This window comes from Myripristis murdjan, chromosome 14, assembly GCF_902150065.1.
Source record: "Myripristis murdjan chromosome 14, fMyrMur1.1, whole genome shotgun sequence".
In the NCBI taxonomy this organism is placed as follows: Eukaryota; Metazoa; Chordata; class Actinopteri; order Holocentriformes; family Holocentridae; genus Myripristis; species Myripristis murdjan.
In genome coordinates this window covers 14,171,631-14,184,265 of record NC_043993.1, presented here as the reverse complement: position 1 = coordinate 14,184,265, position 12,635 = coordinate 14,171,631, and the positions used below count along the sequence as shown (strand labels likewise).

Genomic DNA, 12,635 nt, shown 5'->3' with positions numbered 1-12,635 from the left:
TGTTAGAGCTTGATCAATTTTCAAAGACGAGCAACAACACCAATAAAGTAAAATTGCCAGTTTATGCCAATATTTAGTATCTTTCAATTTGAATCAAATAAGCCAAAAAAAATTAAAAGCATTCAGTATGTTTCTCCCAGGCTGACAGCAACCTCTGAAACACCACTGAGACAAATCACCAGTTGACATCCAGTGAAATCAATATCAATTAAATAGTTTGGAGTGGGTCTACAGAGCTCTTTAAGGCAGGGAGACTCAGCTCATCTATTCGGCAGCAGCAAAAACCATGGGACACATTAGGCCATCAAATGAAAATTAATTTGAAGAAACTAGTTTGACTGCAGGCTTTAAGGAGCCTTTTAAGGGAGCTGTAGTCAAGCGGCAACTTCCATCATATCAGCAGTGGACGACATGATTGGCCAATGCATTTAATAAACAAGATCAGATAATAACATAAGATTTAATGCAACCAATATCAGGCTGGGCAATATACCAATATTATATTAATAATGTGATATGACACTGCATATTGTCTTGGATTTTAAATATCATAATATCATGATATGGCATAAATCTTGTTTTTTCCTGGTTTAAATTTATTTATTTATTTATGGTTTATTTGATAAGGGCCCCTACAGTGTGCACAGACAAACTGAAAAACGGCTATCCCATGCAAATATCACAGTGTTTGTTTGCAACACCTGTCCTTAAAAGTGGGGAGGTTTGCAGCAAATTTCAAATCAGGTTACGAGTTCCAGGACTTTGCTCCTTTCACAGGAAAAAGCTGCCCGGTCAAAAGATGCTCTGCAGAACGGAGCTTTACGGTTGCCACTAGAAGCTGCTCCAGTGGATCTGCAGCAGCTCTGCAGTCTGTTCATGTGTTTGCAGAGACACTGAGGAGTGAGTCAAGTTTAAAATGCTGCATTACATTAAGGCCAATTTTCTCTTCTGACTGTTTTATCATTTGCCTATACCTGCATGGTCATCATACCCACTTTACTAATGACTGACAAAAATCTCTTGTTTGTAAATATCTTGAAAGCACCGATAGTCAGCCCTACAGTATCCATATTTATGATATTTGATTTTGCCCACATCTCCCAGCCCTTGGCCACTATCTGCTTGACTTAACAGTCCAACTAGTGACTGAGTGTGGACTGTTATGTGTGCATGAGTGACACTAACCATCACTGGGGTCCACAATCTCCACTGTGGCTGTGGTTGGGAATTCCAGCGCTCCCATAACTGGCTCCGACAGCAGGATCTGGAAGGTCTCCGACTGCTCGTACTTCCCGTCTGTCAGGATCCTCACCCGCCACGTGGCCTGAGTCTGTCCTGGGTTGAACTGGACCTGCCTCTGGGACTTACCCTTGAAATCCTGCTCCTTCTCTGCACTACCATCCTGAGTGCCAATACCTGCGAGGTATAGAAAAGAAGAAGAGACGGGGAGGGGCAGACAGACAGGCAGGGAGAAGTCGAGATGAGAACGAAGTAGGAAAAGGTGACAGGCAGGAGAGCGAAACCGATAAAAACAGATTAGATATTCACATGCGTTAATGTGCTTCAGAGAGTGGTGAGAAAAGGAGCTTTGCATCTATTTCCTTCACTGAACACGCACACAGCCTCAGGAACGGGTGAAATGAATTTGCATCTGAAGCGTTTAAATAAACATATTCTACCTTACCGAGATGGATTAGCTACCATGATTGTTTCCCCAGGGTTGTGTGTGTGCGCGTGTGTGCGTGTATGTGTGTGCGCTTTGCCTCCCCTCCCCTCCTCCTTGAATGTCTCCTATTTTATTTATAATAGGTCTATCATGCAAACTCACTTAACAGTGGTCCATACAACATTCATGCTTATCGATATACATCTTCAAAGCAGAGGAGCCTCCGCTGGGTTTCACATCAAAGGCACATCAAGGAAACCCATGTGGCATGCGCCACACAATAATATGTTACATCCTGAAATATGCTCTTCATATTCCTTTGTTTGAATTAACAATGCCACATGAGAACAAGACTAGTAGCGTTGTGCCAGGGTTGATGTATGTGGCTGTAAATAAAAAGAATTAGTTTTCCTTTTGTGGAACAAGATATTGAAACGCCTGTGCAAGTGTAGATGAAGAGGGGGACAACCACATGAAGACAATACAGTCGATCATACAGACAGAGAGAGGAAAACTGCATGGGAGAAAATATGCTGACAACACACACACACACACACACACACACACACACACACACAGAAATACAGTCTTTTACATGTTTGCATTACTGTACTTTAGTTCTTTAGATATTTCTCATCAGCTGTTGGGGCTGCAGAGCTGGAGCCCATCCCAGCATGCACTGGGCAAAAACCAGAGAAACATTCTGGATAGGTCATCAGTTCATCACACTCCAACACTCAGACGCAACTATGGGCATCTTAGAGTGATCAGCTGTGTTGACCTACATGTTTTTGGAGGATGGGAGAAAACATGCCCCCAACCCTGAAAACTCAGAAGGAAAACCCTCAAATCACCTTGGCCACAGTGAACACACACACATATCTGCACCACTTGCAGAGCGCATGTGCCGTGGAATGTGTCTTTTTACCGGCTACACCTGCAGCACACGTGCGGCGTTGGCAAAATAATAAGGTGAGCGCTCGTTTTGGGAGTGTGGGGGATTGTGCCTTGAGTTTTTGGACCCAGCACAGCGCTGTGAAACTTCCACCTTTTCACAGAGTTTGGAAAATAAGGGTAAGTTAACATCTACGAGCTACTGAGCAGCCGCCAGCGGGTACTGGCAAAATAAACACCGACAGGGCGATCAAAACAAAATGCTGACAGGGTGATCAAAGCTAGAGTCATTAAACTGGTAGATTAATTTAAAAAAATATAGACACTTTATGACCCATTTCTGCATAAAAGAGCAGTTCACATCTTGCGTTAAACATATAAATAGAAGACTGGTGCATTTTTACAATTGTTGAGCAGATCTCCGCGGCACGAAGGCGTCGCTTACGAGATACTCTCACGCCTGGGTTTCTTGATTATAGTGGAAGCAAAGTGTTGCATCTGCTCTGTGAACGGTCTGCATAAATTACCTGTTCAAGGTAGCCTTTGCATTAACACTGTCCAAAAACAGCTATTGGAAATGTGCCTTGCGCCCCTGGTTGTTTGGTGCTGTAATGCCATTTCACGCTGAGGGTTCAACGGAACAAAAGTGAGAGTGTAACATTTTCTCACAAGACATTTATTTAGACACACAACGAAAGCCACACAAATACTCTCACTTATGTCTCACTAAGGTCTCTTATGTGTTATATACCTTGAAATCTGTGTTATCAGTTGTTTGCTTTTATGTTAACCAAGGCCTAGTTGAGTCATACCGTTTTGGACTGATGTTCCCTATGTTCATGTGAGGACTGCAAATAAATACATGCAATCATCCATGTTGCTCAAATGCAAAGGGAGCATCAAAGTATTCCTAAATGTCATGTTGATAGCATTGTTCTGAAGGCACATTAGCTCAAAACAAGGGATTGGTGTTCAAAACCACTTGCATGCTCTTTGTCTATGGAGAGTGGCTAGCTTGGGGCAGAAAATCTTTAAGCTATCAAAAACATCAATGGAAATGTCAGGCTCAAAGAGCAAGGGCCTCTTTCTAAGTGCATCACTTAACATCAACAATCAACAATCATGCAGGAAGAAATTCATCGTGGCCTCAATGCAGCCCCAGCTTGTATCTTGGCATGTCTGTTGTTACTCGTATATGTTATAAAATGCCTTTTTGCAGGTATTTTAGTAATTTGAATAACTTAATTTTGCTGTGGCATGCCAACCTTCACAGTTAACCCGAGTCATAATCCTACAATAGGCCTTTAAAAAAAGTGAAAACGGGAAAAAATGTCCTCACTTTGGCGGATTTCCTCATTTTTCTATCCTTATGAGCATATTTGGTCCTCAAACACACAGAGACACAGTGATACACAGATACACTCCCACACACACAAGGAAACCTGCCTTCACAAGAAAAGAAGTGGTGATCTTTAAAGGGTGGAGCCTCGCTGTGCCACCTTTGTTGGGCTCCCTGGAGGGAGCAGACACACCCTACCTGGGGTCGTACTGGGGCCCTTCTCAGCAGGAGAGGGTAGAGATGTACCCACCCGAGAGCTTTTGATCTCTGGAGTACCGTTCCAACAGAGCTACAGTCCCTTCTGTTTCTGCCTCCTTAAGACACATAAACACACACACACAATCTGCTTATGCTGTAGCTGCAAACACCTTCTCTTTTGCACTGTATGTAGTTTATTTCTTTATTGAATGCAAATGCAATGCAGTGAGCCGAGTATGGCTGACTGTAAAATATACCATAGAACAGAATACAGTAATACATTTCATATAAAGCTGTTCAACTTGGCAGTGGCTGCATTTAAATCCACACTAATTATATCACAAAGGCTACCCAAACACAAAGGTTACCCAATTTCCCACCGGGGATCAATAAAGTATCTCTGATTCTGATTCTGATTCCGATAAATGAAAGCAGATGACGTGCAGATGTCTACACAAGAAGTTCAGCACCACAACAGTGTCAGTTTCCGCATCCACTCAGCTTGTGAAGCTGTGTAATCAGGCAGGCAGGTGGCACACAGGAGATGATTTCTCTTAACTTGGCAAAAAAAATACAGCTTGTTAACAATCCTCCATCAGTCTCTCAGAGCAAGGTCAGACAAGAAGAATACAGAGGAATGAATTAAGACAAACAAAACGAGAAGAAAAGACTCTTCAAAGAGTGGGTCTCGACTTGTAGAGAAGAGTAGAAAAGAAGAATTTGAGACTTCAATTCCATCTTTCATCCTCCCCATGGGTGTTCATACATTACTTATACAGCAAAGCATATAGGAAGAGGAGAGGAGAGGAGAGGAGAGGAGAGAAGGGAGGAGATGAATGACAGCTTGAGAGTGGGTGAAAGAAGAATATGAGACGCAGCCCATGGCAAGGATCCAGGGCCATGAGGCAGTGCAATAGCAGGGGACAAAAGAAGAGAGGTGCCGTCTTTGAAGAGAAAAAGCAAGGAAGGAGCAAAAGGACCAAACACTCTTTAGAGGAAAGGGCATGGAAAGATTGTGGATGAAAGAAAAAAGAAAGTAAGATGGTTTAAGTAGATGACAAGTCAGTGGGATGGTGTCACAGGAGACACACACACACACACACACACACACACACACACAAATCCCCCCAAAAACGAACCTCAGACAAAAGATAAGATAGTGACAGACTACAGAACTGGATTAGAAAAGAAACAACAGGTGAGGAAGGGGGCAGGGACCCATAAAGAATAAGGTTTTTTAAGGATGATATCCCACTCTCGTGGTTAATATGATTTTTTAAACAGTTACTTTTATAAAGTGAGAAAGTGAAATAAGCTGAAAAAACAATGACATCAGAATTCAGCTGAACTCCCCTGCTCTCTCAAGCCAATTTCTTCTGAAGCCTGCTTTGCGGGAGCATCTTTGAACTTTGTTCTTATCTGCGCGCTCCTCACTCGCTCACCTGCTCCACCTGAGCGTCCCGTTGTGGTGAGGCTCGTCTAACAGCTCTCCTCCGCTGTTGCCTGGCACCAGGCCAGCTTCCACCAGATAGGCATCATAACCGCACCTGAGGCGTTCTGGGGCACGATCTGCACGTCTTCCTCCTTCACACATTTCTCTACTCTATAATCTAATTTAATTTAACATTATCTATTCCAGTCTAAGCTAATCTAATATAATCTAACCTATAATAAATATAACCTGATCAAATCTGATTCAATCTAATATGATTTGATCCAGTCTGATCTAATGTAATGTAATGTATGTAATATAATGTAATGTAATCTTACCTGATCTAATCCAATGCAATGTGACCCAATCCATTCCATTCTGATCCAATCTGATCCAGTCTGACTGAGTTTGATCTAATCTAATCTAAAATAATCTAATCTAATCTAATTTACCATGATCCAATCTGATCCGACCTGATCCAATCTGATCCAGCCGGATCCAGTCTGGTCTATCTAATCTTATCTGATCCTATCTAATCTGTCTACTTTTTATAAGCTTTTTAATAAAACTTGCAATTTAAACACACACATACAGACAAAAAATTTAAATGTGTTAAAATAAGGCATCCGTGACTACAGAGGAGTAACCATAGCAACATTAACACATCTGGGAAAGTTGTCACTCAATTAGCAATCAAAAGTTTTGTGCTCGCTGAATAAATCCAAAGTATTATTGAACAGTTCTGGCAGTCTTGCGGGCACAAGACGCTCATAGCTAACTTGATTAGAAGTCAACAAAACTGAGTGGACGTCTTGACTGCCGAGTGACGAGATTAGATGTGAAACAGCAGCCCTGGTGTATGAAACAGACCTCACCGCACACTCACTGACCAAACAAAAGTGAGTGTTCAATGAAGGTGCACAAGCAGATGCCTTAAAGATGTATTAGCCCTGTTCTGTATTCATAATCACCCCTGCCAGTCACTTCCTTTGGTGAACTACACAATTCATTTCCTTCATTGCCTTATTTCATTTGCCTTACTTTCCAACTCTCAACAAGGCATCAAATAGAATGGGATCCACTATCACCGGTATCCAATTTCATATGTGCATTAAAAAGACTTTTTCCTAGGCTGTAAGGTCACATGGATACTCTAATCTATCTCCCTTCCTATCTAGAAATTAAATATATCCACACAACCACAATCACAGATTTACTTATTCTTCATTCAGCAGAGCAATTTGAAATCATTCAAAGTGATTAGTCGTTTTAACAGTTTCTGCTTCTGCTCTTATCCTGTGTTACCCCACACTGGGTTCATGTTTCATCATTATAGCCTGACAACATGCACGCACACACACACACACACACACACACATACATACACACACACACGCGCGCGCACACATTTGTGTACTGTATTATCAGCATGATTTAAGTGCTACAGTGAAGTGAGATCTTTTTTTTTTTCTTAAAGAGAACAAGTAGAGATTCCTCCTCCCTTCTTTTCCTCCAAAACATGCACCATGCAAAGCTATGTTGGTGTGTTGGTGTGTGTGTTTGTGTGTGTGTGTGTGTGTGTGTGTGTGTGTGTGTGTGGGGTATGAGATAACTAGGTGCTCACACACCAACTGTGCAAGGAGATGAGAGTCAGGGCGCAAGCTTTCATGTGTGCCTCAGAGATACATTCAAACTCTCCCATGAGGGAACACACACACACACACACACGCACACACACACACACACACACACACACACACACACACACACACACACACACACACACACACACACACACACACACACACACAGGTATACAAGTCTGGAAGCTTAAAGCAAACACTGCTATGGTGCGACGCTAACACCTCAGCCGGCGATTAATAGGGATCAGAATGACAATGATGAGAAGGGGAAAAGACTTAAAGCCTCTTACAGGCGCGTTTCCTCTCTCGGAGTGAACATGACGAAGCACGAAAACATGGAAGCTGCAAGCTGCTCCAGTATTGTTACTTGCAATATGAAAAATGAACACATAAGCAATTGAAAGAGGTTGTGTGAATGGTAGAGTGTGTGGCAAAAGCACTTTGCACTCACTGTGGTGTACTCTAAAAGAGCTGCAGCTGTCAAAAGGGCAGCATACTCTTAGCAGCTTATAGACATCCATCTTGCCTTTTCATAGCTGCATTTAAAAAATGCAGTATATATCCTTTTTGTTATAAACGCTAGAGCAGTACTGTGGTTTTACTTCCATGCCTATTCGATAAGATTTTTCTATGCTACAATCCCAGAAGCAGGAGGTGATGAGGAACAAAAGACAAATGTTAAGGGATCAGATTGGCCCTATCATATCGCAAACATCGGTTGCATAAATGTGTACAGAACATGCTTTGATAGCTTAGAAGTCAAGGCCAACTTACTCTCATTCACTCCCACTCATGTTCAAAAATGTGAAGAACTGCTTTGTGAAACTTCAAAGTTCTTGCGTATAGGTAATTTCAGGTGAATACTAAGCCAGCATGTACCAGAATTACAGTATATTCCAATGAAATGTGCTGTTTGATATTCGATATAGTTGATATCAAGACTCAATGCACTCCATTTCCATCTTCATCTCCGTCTCATATTGCCTCCACTCTAGCTGATTTCAGAGGGGGAGGGGGATCTGATTTTCCCCAACCGACGTATCCGCCTGGACCTAACATCATTTTAAGTCGTCACTGATGCATAACCATGCCAACATACTTGTTTTGTGTTTTACCGAGGACATGCCGTCTATGTAAAATAAATTTGTTCATCAGTGGGAATATTTTATCATCCATTTCCTGTGTTAGCTAATATGGTTGTCAGTCTGTGGCACAGCTCTACAGCAGTGCTGACTGTCTTGGCTGCTTTTTCAACTGAGAAATTGCAGGTGAATTGAGAAACACCAAACCTGCAGAATCGCTTCCAACTTTTTAAAGTGAACGTGTGATTCACGGGTCTCGAACCAGACTAGTTGCACTATCGGCACACTTGAAACATTTTTTTTTCCCAGGGGCATTCAAATTCTACTCAACAACTCTCTTTGCTCTCTTAACTTTGTTGTGAGCAAGGAGGCCAAACAGAAGGAGGGCACACAGGGTCACACTGCATCACATCATTGCACAGTAAAATCTGGTGTGTGTGCACTTGCAGAAAGCACGCACCCAGAGAGCGCCTGAGCGGACGCCATCCCTTCATTTCTAGCGCCGTCTCCTGTAACCCGCCGACATCACAGCTCCAATTACATTGCACATGTGTCGTACCCCACAGCTCCCATGGGGTCAGAGACCGTGTCTCAGCCTTCTTTTAATAGCCTTGTGAGAGGCTGTGATTGACACCTCAGAGAGCAGAACCCAAGTATAGTGGAGGTTAGTGATTGGCTGAAAGTTGCACCAAAGAACAAGGAAACATACTCGTTAAGCTACACAGAAGAGACGCTGTCATCAGCGTCACATCACCTCAACTGCACAAGAGTCACTTAACATAATACTGTGTCATTTGGAAGGAAGACTCCATCTTAGTTGAAGACAAACCTTTTAAATTGTTGTTGCCACTACATATACTATGTGTTTGCCTGGGTTAAACCATATTATTTTTATTGTAAGGAATATTATCATTTTACACCATGATCTGAGTGAATACTCTGCTGTGACAGGCAGGCACGTGTGCCTTAAAACCCGTGTATTGCTCATGTAGTTCGGCTCAAGTTTAATCACCCTTCTAAATTCTTCCACTACCCAACTTGTAACCATAGCTGGGTGCACTACACATCGCGCTTGAGTCCATCTATCTCTGGCTGCTGAGGGTCGACTGGCGATTGCAGATGTGCTCCGCCAGAAAGTGCAAGTCTCCTGTTTGCCCACAAACACTGCTGGTAAATTCTGACCCATTGGACTACATGTTTTTTTTTACAAATCTGTATAACCTACAGTCTTAGGGTCAAGATGTCTTATGGCTCAAATGTTTTGGGGTTTAATGTGTGAATTTTGCGAGATTATTTAAGAGCAAAACAGTACATTTTAGCGAATGTGCAAGCTGGCCATGGATTCAAAAGATTGAATTAGTAAGTTTCAACTTTCACAGAGCAGTTTTACAAATTTTTTGAATGGAAGCGAACTACTGTAAATTGGTTAAGGCTTCTAAGCTACCAAACTATATTCTGTACACACTTACATAATGGACACTGTTAATGAGATGTCATGACAGGACTGGTAATGTCTCTTTCTAGTAATGTAAAGTAGTGTAATTAACCTTACACACAAGGAGACAATGGGCTAGAAAGACAGGAAGGTTTTCATTTTGACAGACAAACACATAAATCTCTCGTGTCTGAACGGCCCCAGGCACACAAACCAGCAACCAAACAGGAAGAGAGGCAGGCAGGCTGTGTGATTGACGGACGCACTGACCAACAAAAGAGGTCTCTCCCAGGTAGCCTCTGCGCCGGAGCGTCACCTCCAGGAACTTGTCCTCCTCGTCCACCACATAGTACTCCTTCTCCAGCGAGATCCAGGCCCAGTCCAGACGGAACTGCTGTCCTTTCAGCTTATTGCCACCTGGATGAAATACACAGGGACACAAACAGTGCTGAGCAACATAAATAACACTGGTAAAAGTATTCTTTACAGCATTTACTAAATATTTTACCCCTCTTGTTGTTGTTGTTTTTTTTTTGTGAAATGTTTCATAAAACAACATCAAAAGTCTCTTACCAGCAGATCAGCGTTTTAAGCATTAGCTCGCCTCCTCAAATAGATTAATTTGGTGCCGCTTAAATAATTCTATGCAAGGGAGGGCAAATTGCTTAATGTCTAAGATCTCTGTGGAAATATGCAAGTGTTAGGGTGAGTCTGCATCTATTTATTTCTACGCTTTAACCACCAACTCCCACAGTTAATGTTCTATAAAAACTGGAGAGAAAAATATGGAAGGCACATTCTGTGACCCAAGGGGGCAATTATGACTGTGATGGAAAAGAGTGTTTTATTTTTTTTCCAGTATGCAGGCCAAGAGTCCACACAACAGCCTCTGCAGGATATGTATGGATTCATAAGAAAAAAGGCACCATCAAGCGATTTTATATCTCCACAAATGTAAGAGTGAAGCTTTCAGTGTACAGCCTGTAATCAGATTCAAATTTTCCTTTCCTCAAAAGTTTTTTTTTTTTTTTTTTTCTCATCTTCCGGCCTCTGCAGAAAATAAACTTTTTTTCTGAAGATTTGGGTCTGACTGCCAATGAGTATTATTAAGGGGAGGGTTTGCAGAGTAAATGGTTGTGTTGGCGCTAAACTAATAGGACTGCTCTATAGCTGTGACTTCGACAAGCAGACAGGAAGGATGCTGCTTTGTGCGGCTAAATTGCCCACCTCCTGCAGGAGAAAAGGATGGAGTGATGCAACAATGAATGGAAATAATGAGACGTACAACATTGTAAAACCGGGATAAAAAGGAGTGGCGGAGGAGGTTTCTTTCTTGTTACTTTTGCGGTGATGAACAATGCCCAGCTATGCGCGGAATTTGGGCGACTGTTAAATTGAACGTGCTTGTGTGTGTGAGAATCCGTGGGTGCCATTTGTGAATGTGTGTGTGTCACACTGACGGAGGGAGAAAAAAAAAAGACAAAAGAAAGAAAGAAAGACAAACGGGACTTGGACTGCTTTTGCAAATGTTACGTGAAGGCTATTGCAAAGCAAGTCCCATTTAATTCCTTTGCGGATCATTTCAAAGCTGTTTGCGTGCTTATTTCTCGCCAGCATGCTGAGTTTTTAATTCTTCTTAAAGGCTGCAGCAGCGAGACTGTTAAAAGACTCCTTTGACAAATCACAACATTTCACCTTCAGCATCACAGAGGTGAAATAAAGCTGCAGGACGGCTGCACTCTGACACTCTGACAACAGGGAAAACAAAAAAGAGCGCTTCCCAGTATTAATCGATAATGTACACACAGCGTGGCTGATGCACACACACGCACACGTTCAGTCTCAAGCGCTCTGTAGGAAAGAGCCTCTAACATGTTGTGCCAGCACAGCGCTAAAAGGCAGCAGAGGTGAAAAGTTCAGTGTGAAAGCATTTTCCACCAACATGTTGAGGTGAGGAGACAGCTAATATAAATAAATCAGCAATTATGTACCCTCAAAAAGCCCATAGGCCAAGTTCAGTACTTAGTGGGCACAAATACCAAAACATGCACACATACATACACACACATACACACACACACACACACATGCACGCACACAGAACTCAACTCTTCAGCTCAACTTTTCTGCAACCTTGACTTTCATCTCAAGTCTCTGATGGTAAATGCAACATAAGCTGGGAGAAATCTCAGCGTGTGTGTGTGTGTGTGTCTGTTTGTGTGTGCATCTCAGTGTGTGAGTGTGGGCACGTGCATGTGTATGAGTGTGTGTGTGTGTGGTTGTGTGTGTGCCAGTCCCACTACATGACCTCACGCTGGTGGTGAGGAGCTGTGCTCAGACAAAAGGGCTCTGAGTCAGTGTGCTTCAAACCGTCTTATTCCTGCAGCCTTTAGGAAGGATAAAAGACCTCTCACATGTGCTGACCATACAGAAAAGCAGCTTTGAAATCATCCTCAATAGAGCTAAATTCACTTCACAGCTTTTCTCAAAGGCTTTCCTCCACAAAAAAAACTCACTAGAAGATTTTTTTTTAACCAATTAAGGATCATAGTTTCTGTACGGCAAATTTCAAAGATCATGGCACTCGAAGAAAACCACCGAGAAAAACTTTGATGCTTGAGTTTTGATGCCGGCTTGTGATGTAGAAATCATCCCTCTACAGGATGCTCATTGACAGCTGTCCATTCACAGCACAGACTCTTTTCTATTCCCCACCCCCCCCTTTTTTTTTTTAACATAAATAACATCCTTGTGCATGTTAATGCATGGATAAGACATCCATGCAAAATTCACAGGTTAAAGTCAGTAGTGTGAGTTGTTTAGAACTACACTGTGAGAAAATTAAATGGCTCTCTCCCATTTAAGTAAAATAATTAGCTTGTATAATAAGCCTATTTGTGAAAAAAAAGATCCTTCCTGGATTCCACTTTTCCCAGTGCTCTGGGA

General features: G+C 42.2%; 1 protein-coding gene across 2 annotated transcripts in view; it reads right to left on the bottom strand.

Moving 5' to 3' along the window:
• The window catches only part of frem2a (FRAS1 related extracellular matrix 2a), a 67,138-nt gene that overhangs the window by 36,110 nt on the left and 18,393 nt on the right, over positions 1-12,635 (bottom strand). For both annotated transcript variants that reach the window (XM_030069665.1, XM_030069663.1), the window contains exons 3-4: positions 9,960-10,106; positions 1,186-1,416 (exon numbers count right to left, since the gene is read on the bottom strand). In XM_030069665.1, the coding sequence (XP_029925525.1) occupies positions 1,186-1,416; positions 9,960-10,106 (378 nt within the window). The remainder of the gene's footprint in view (positions 1-1,185; positions 1,417-9,959; positions 10,107-12,635) is intronic.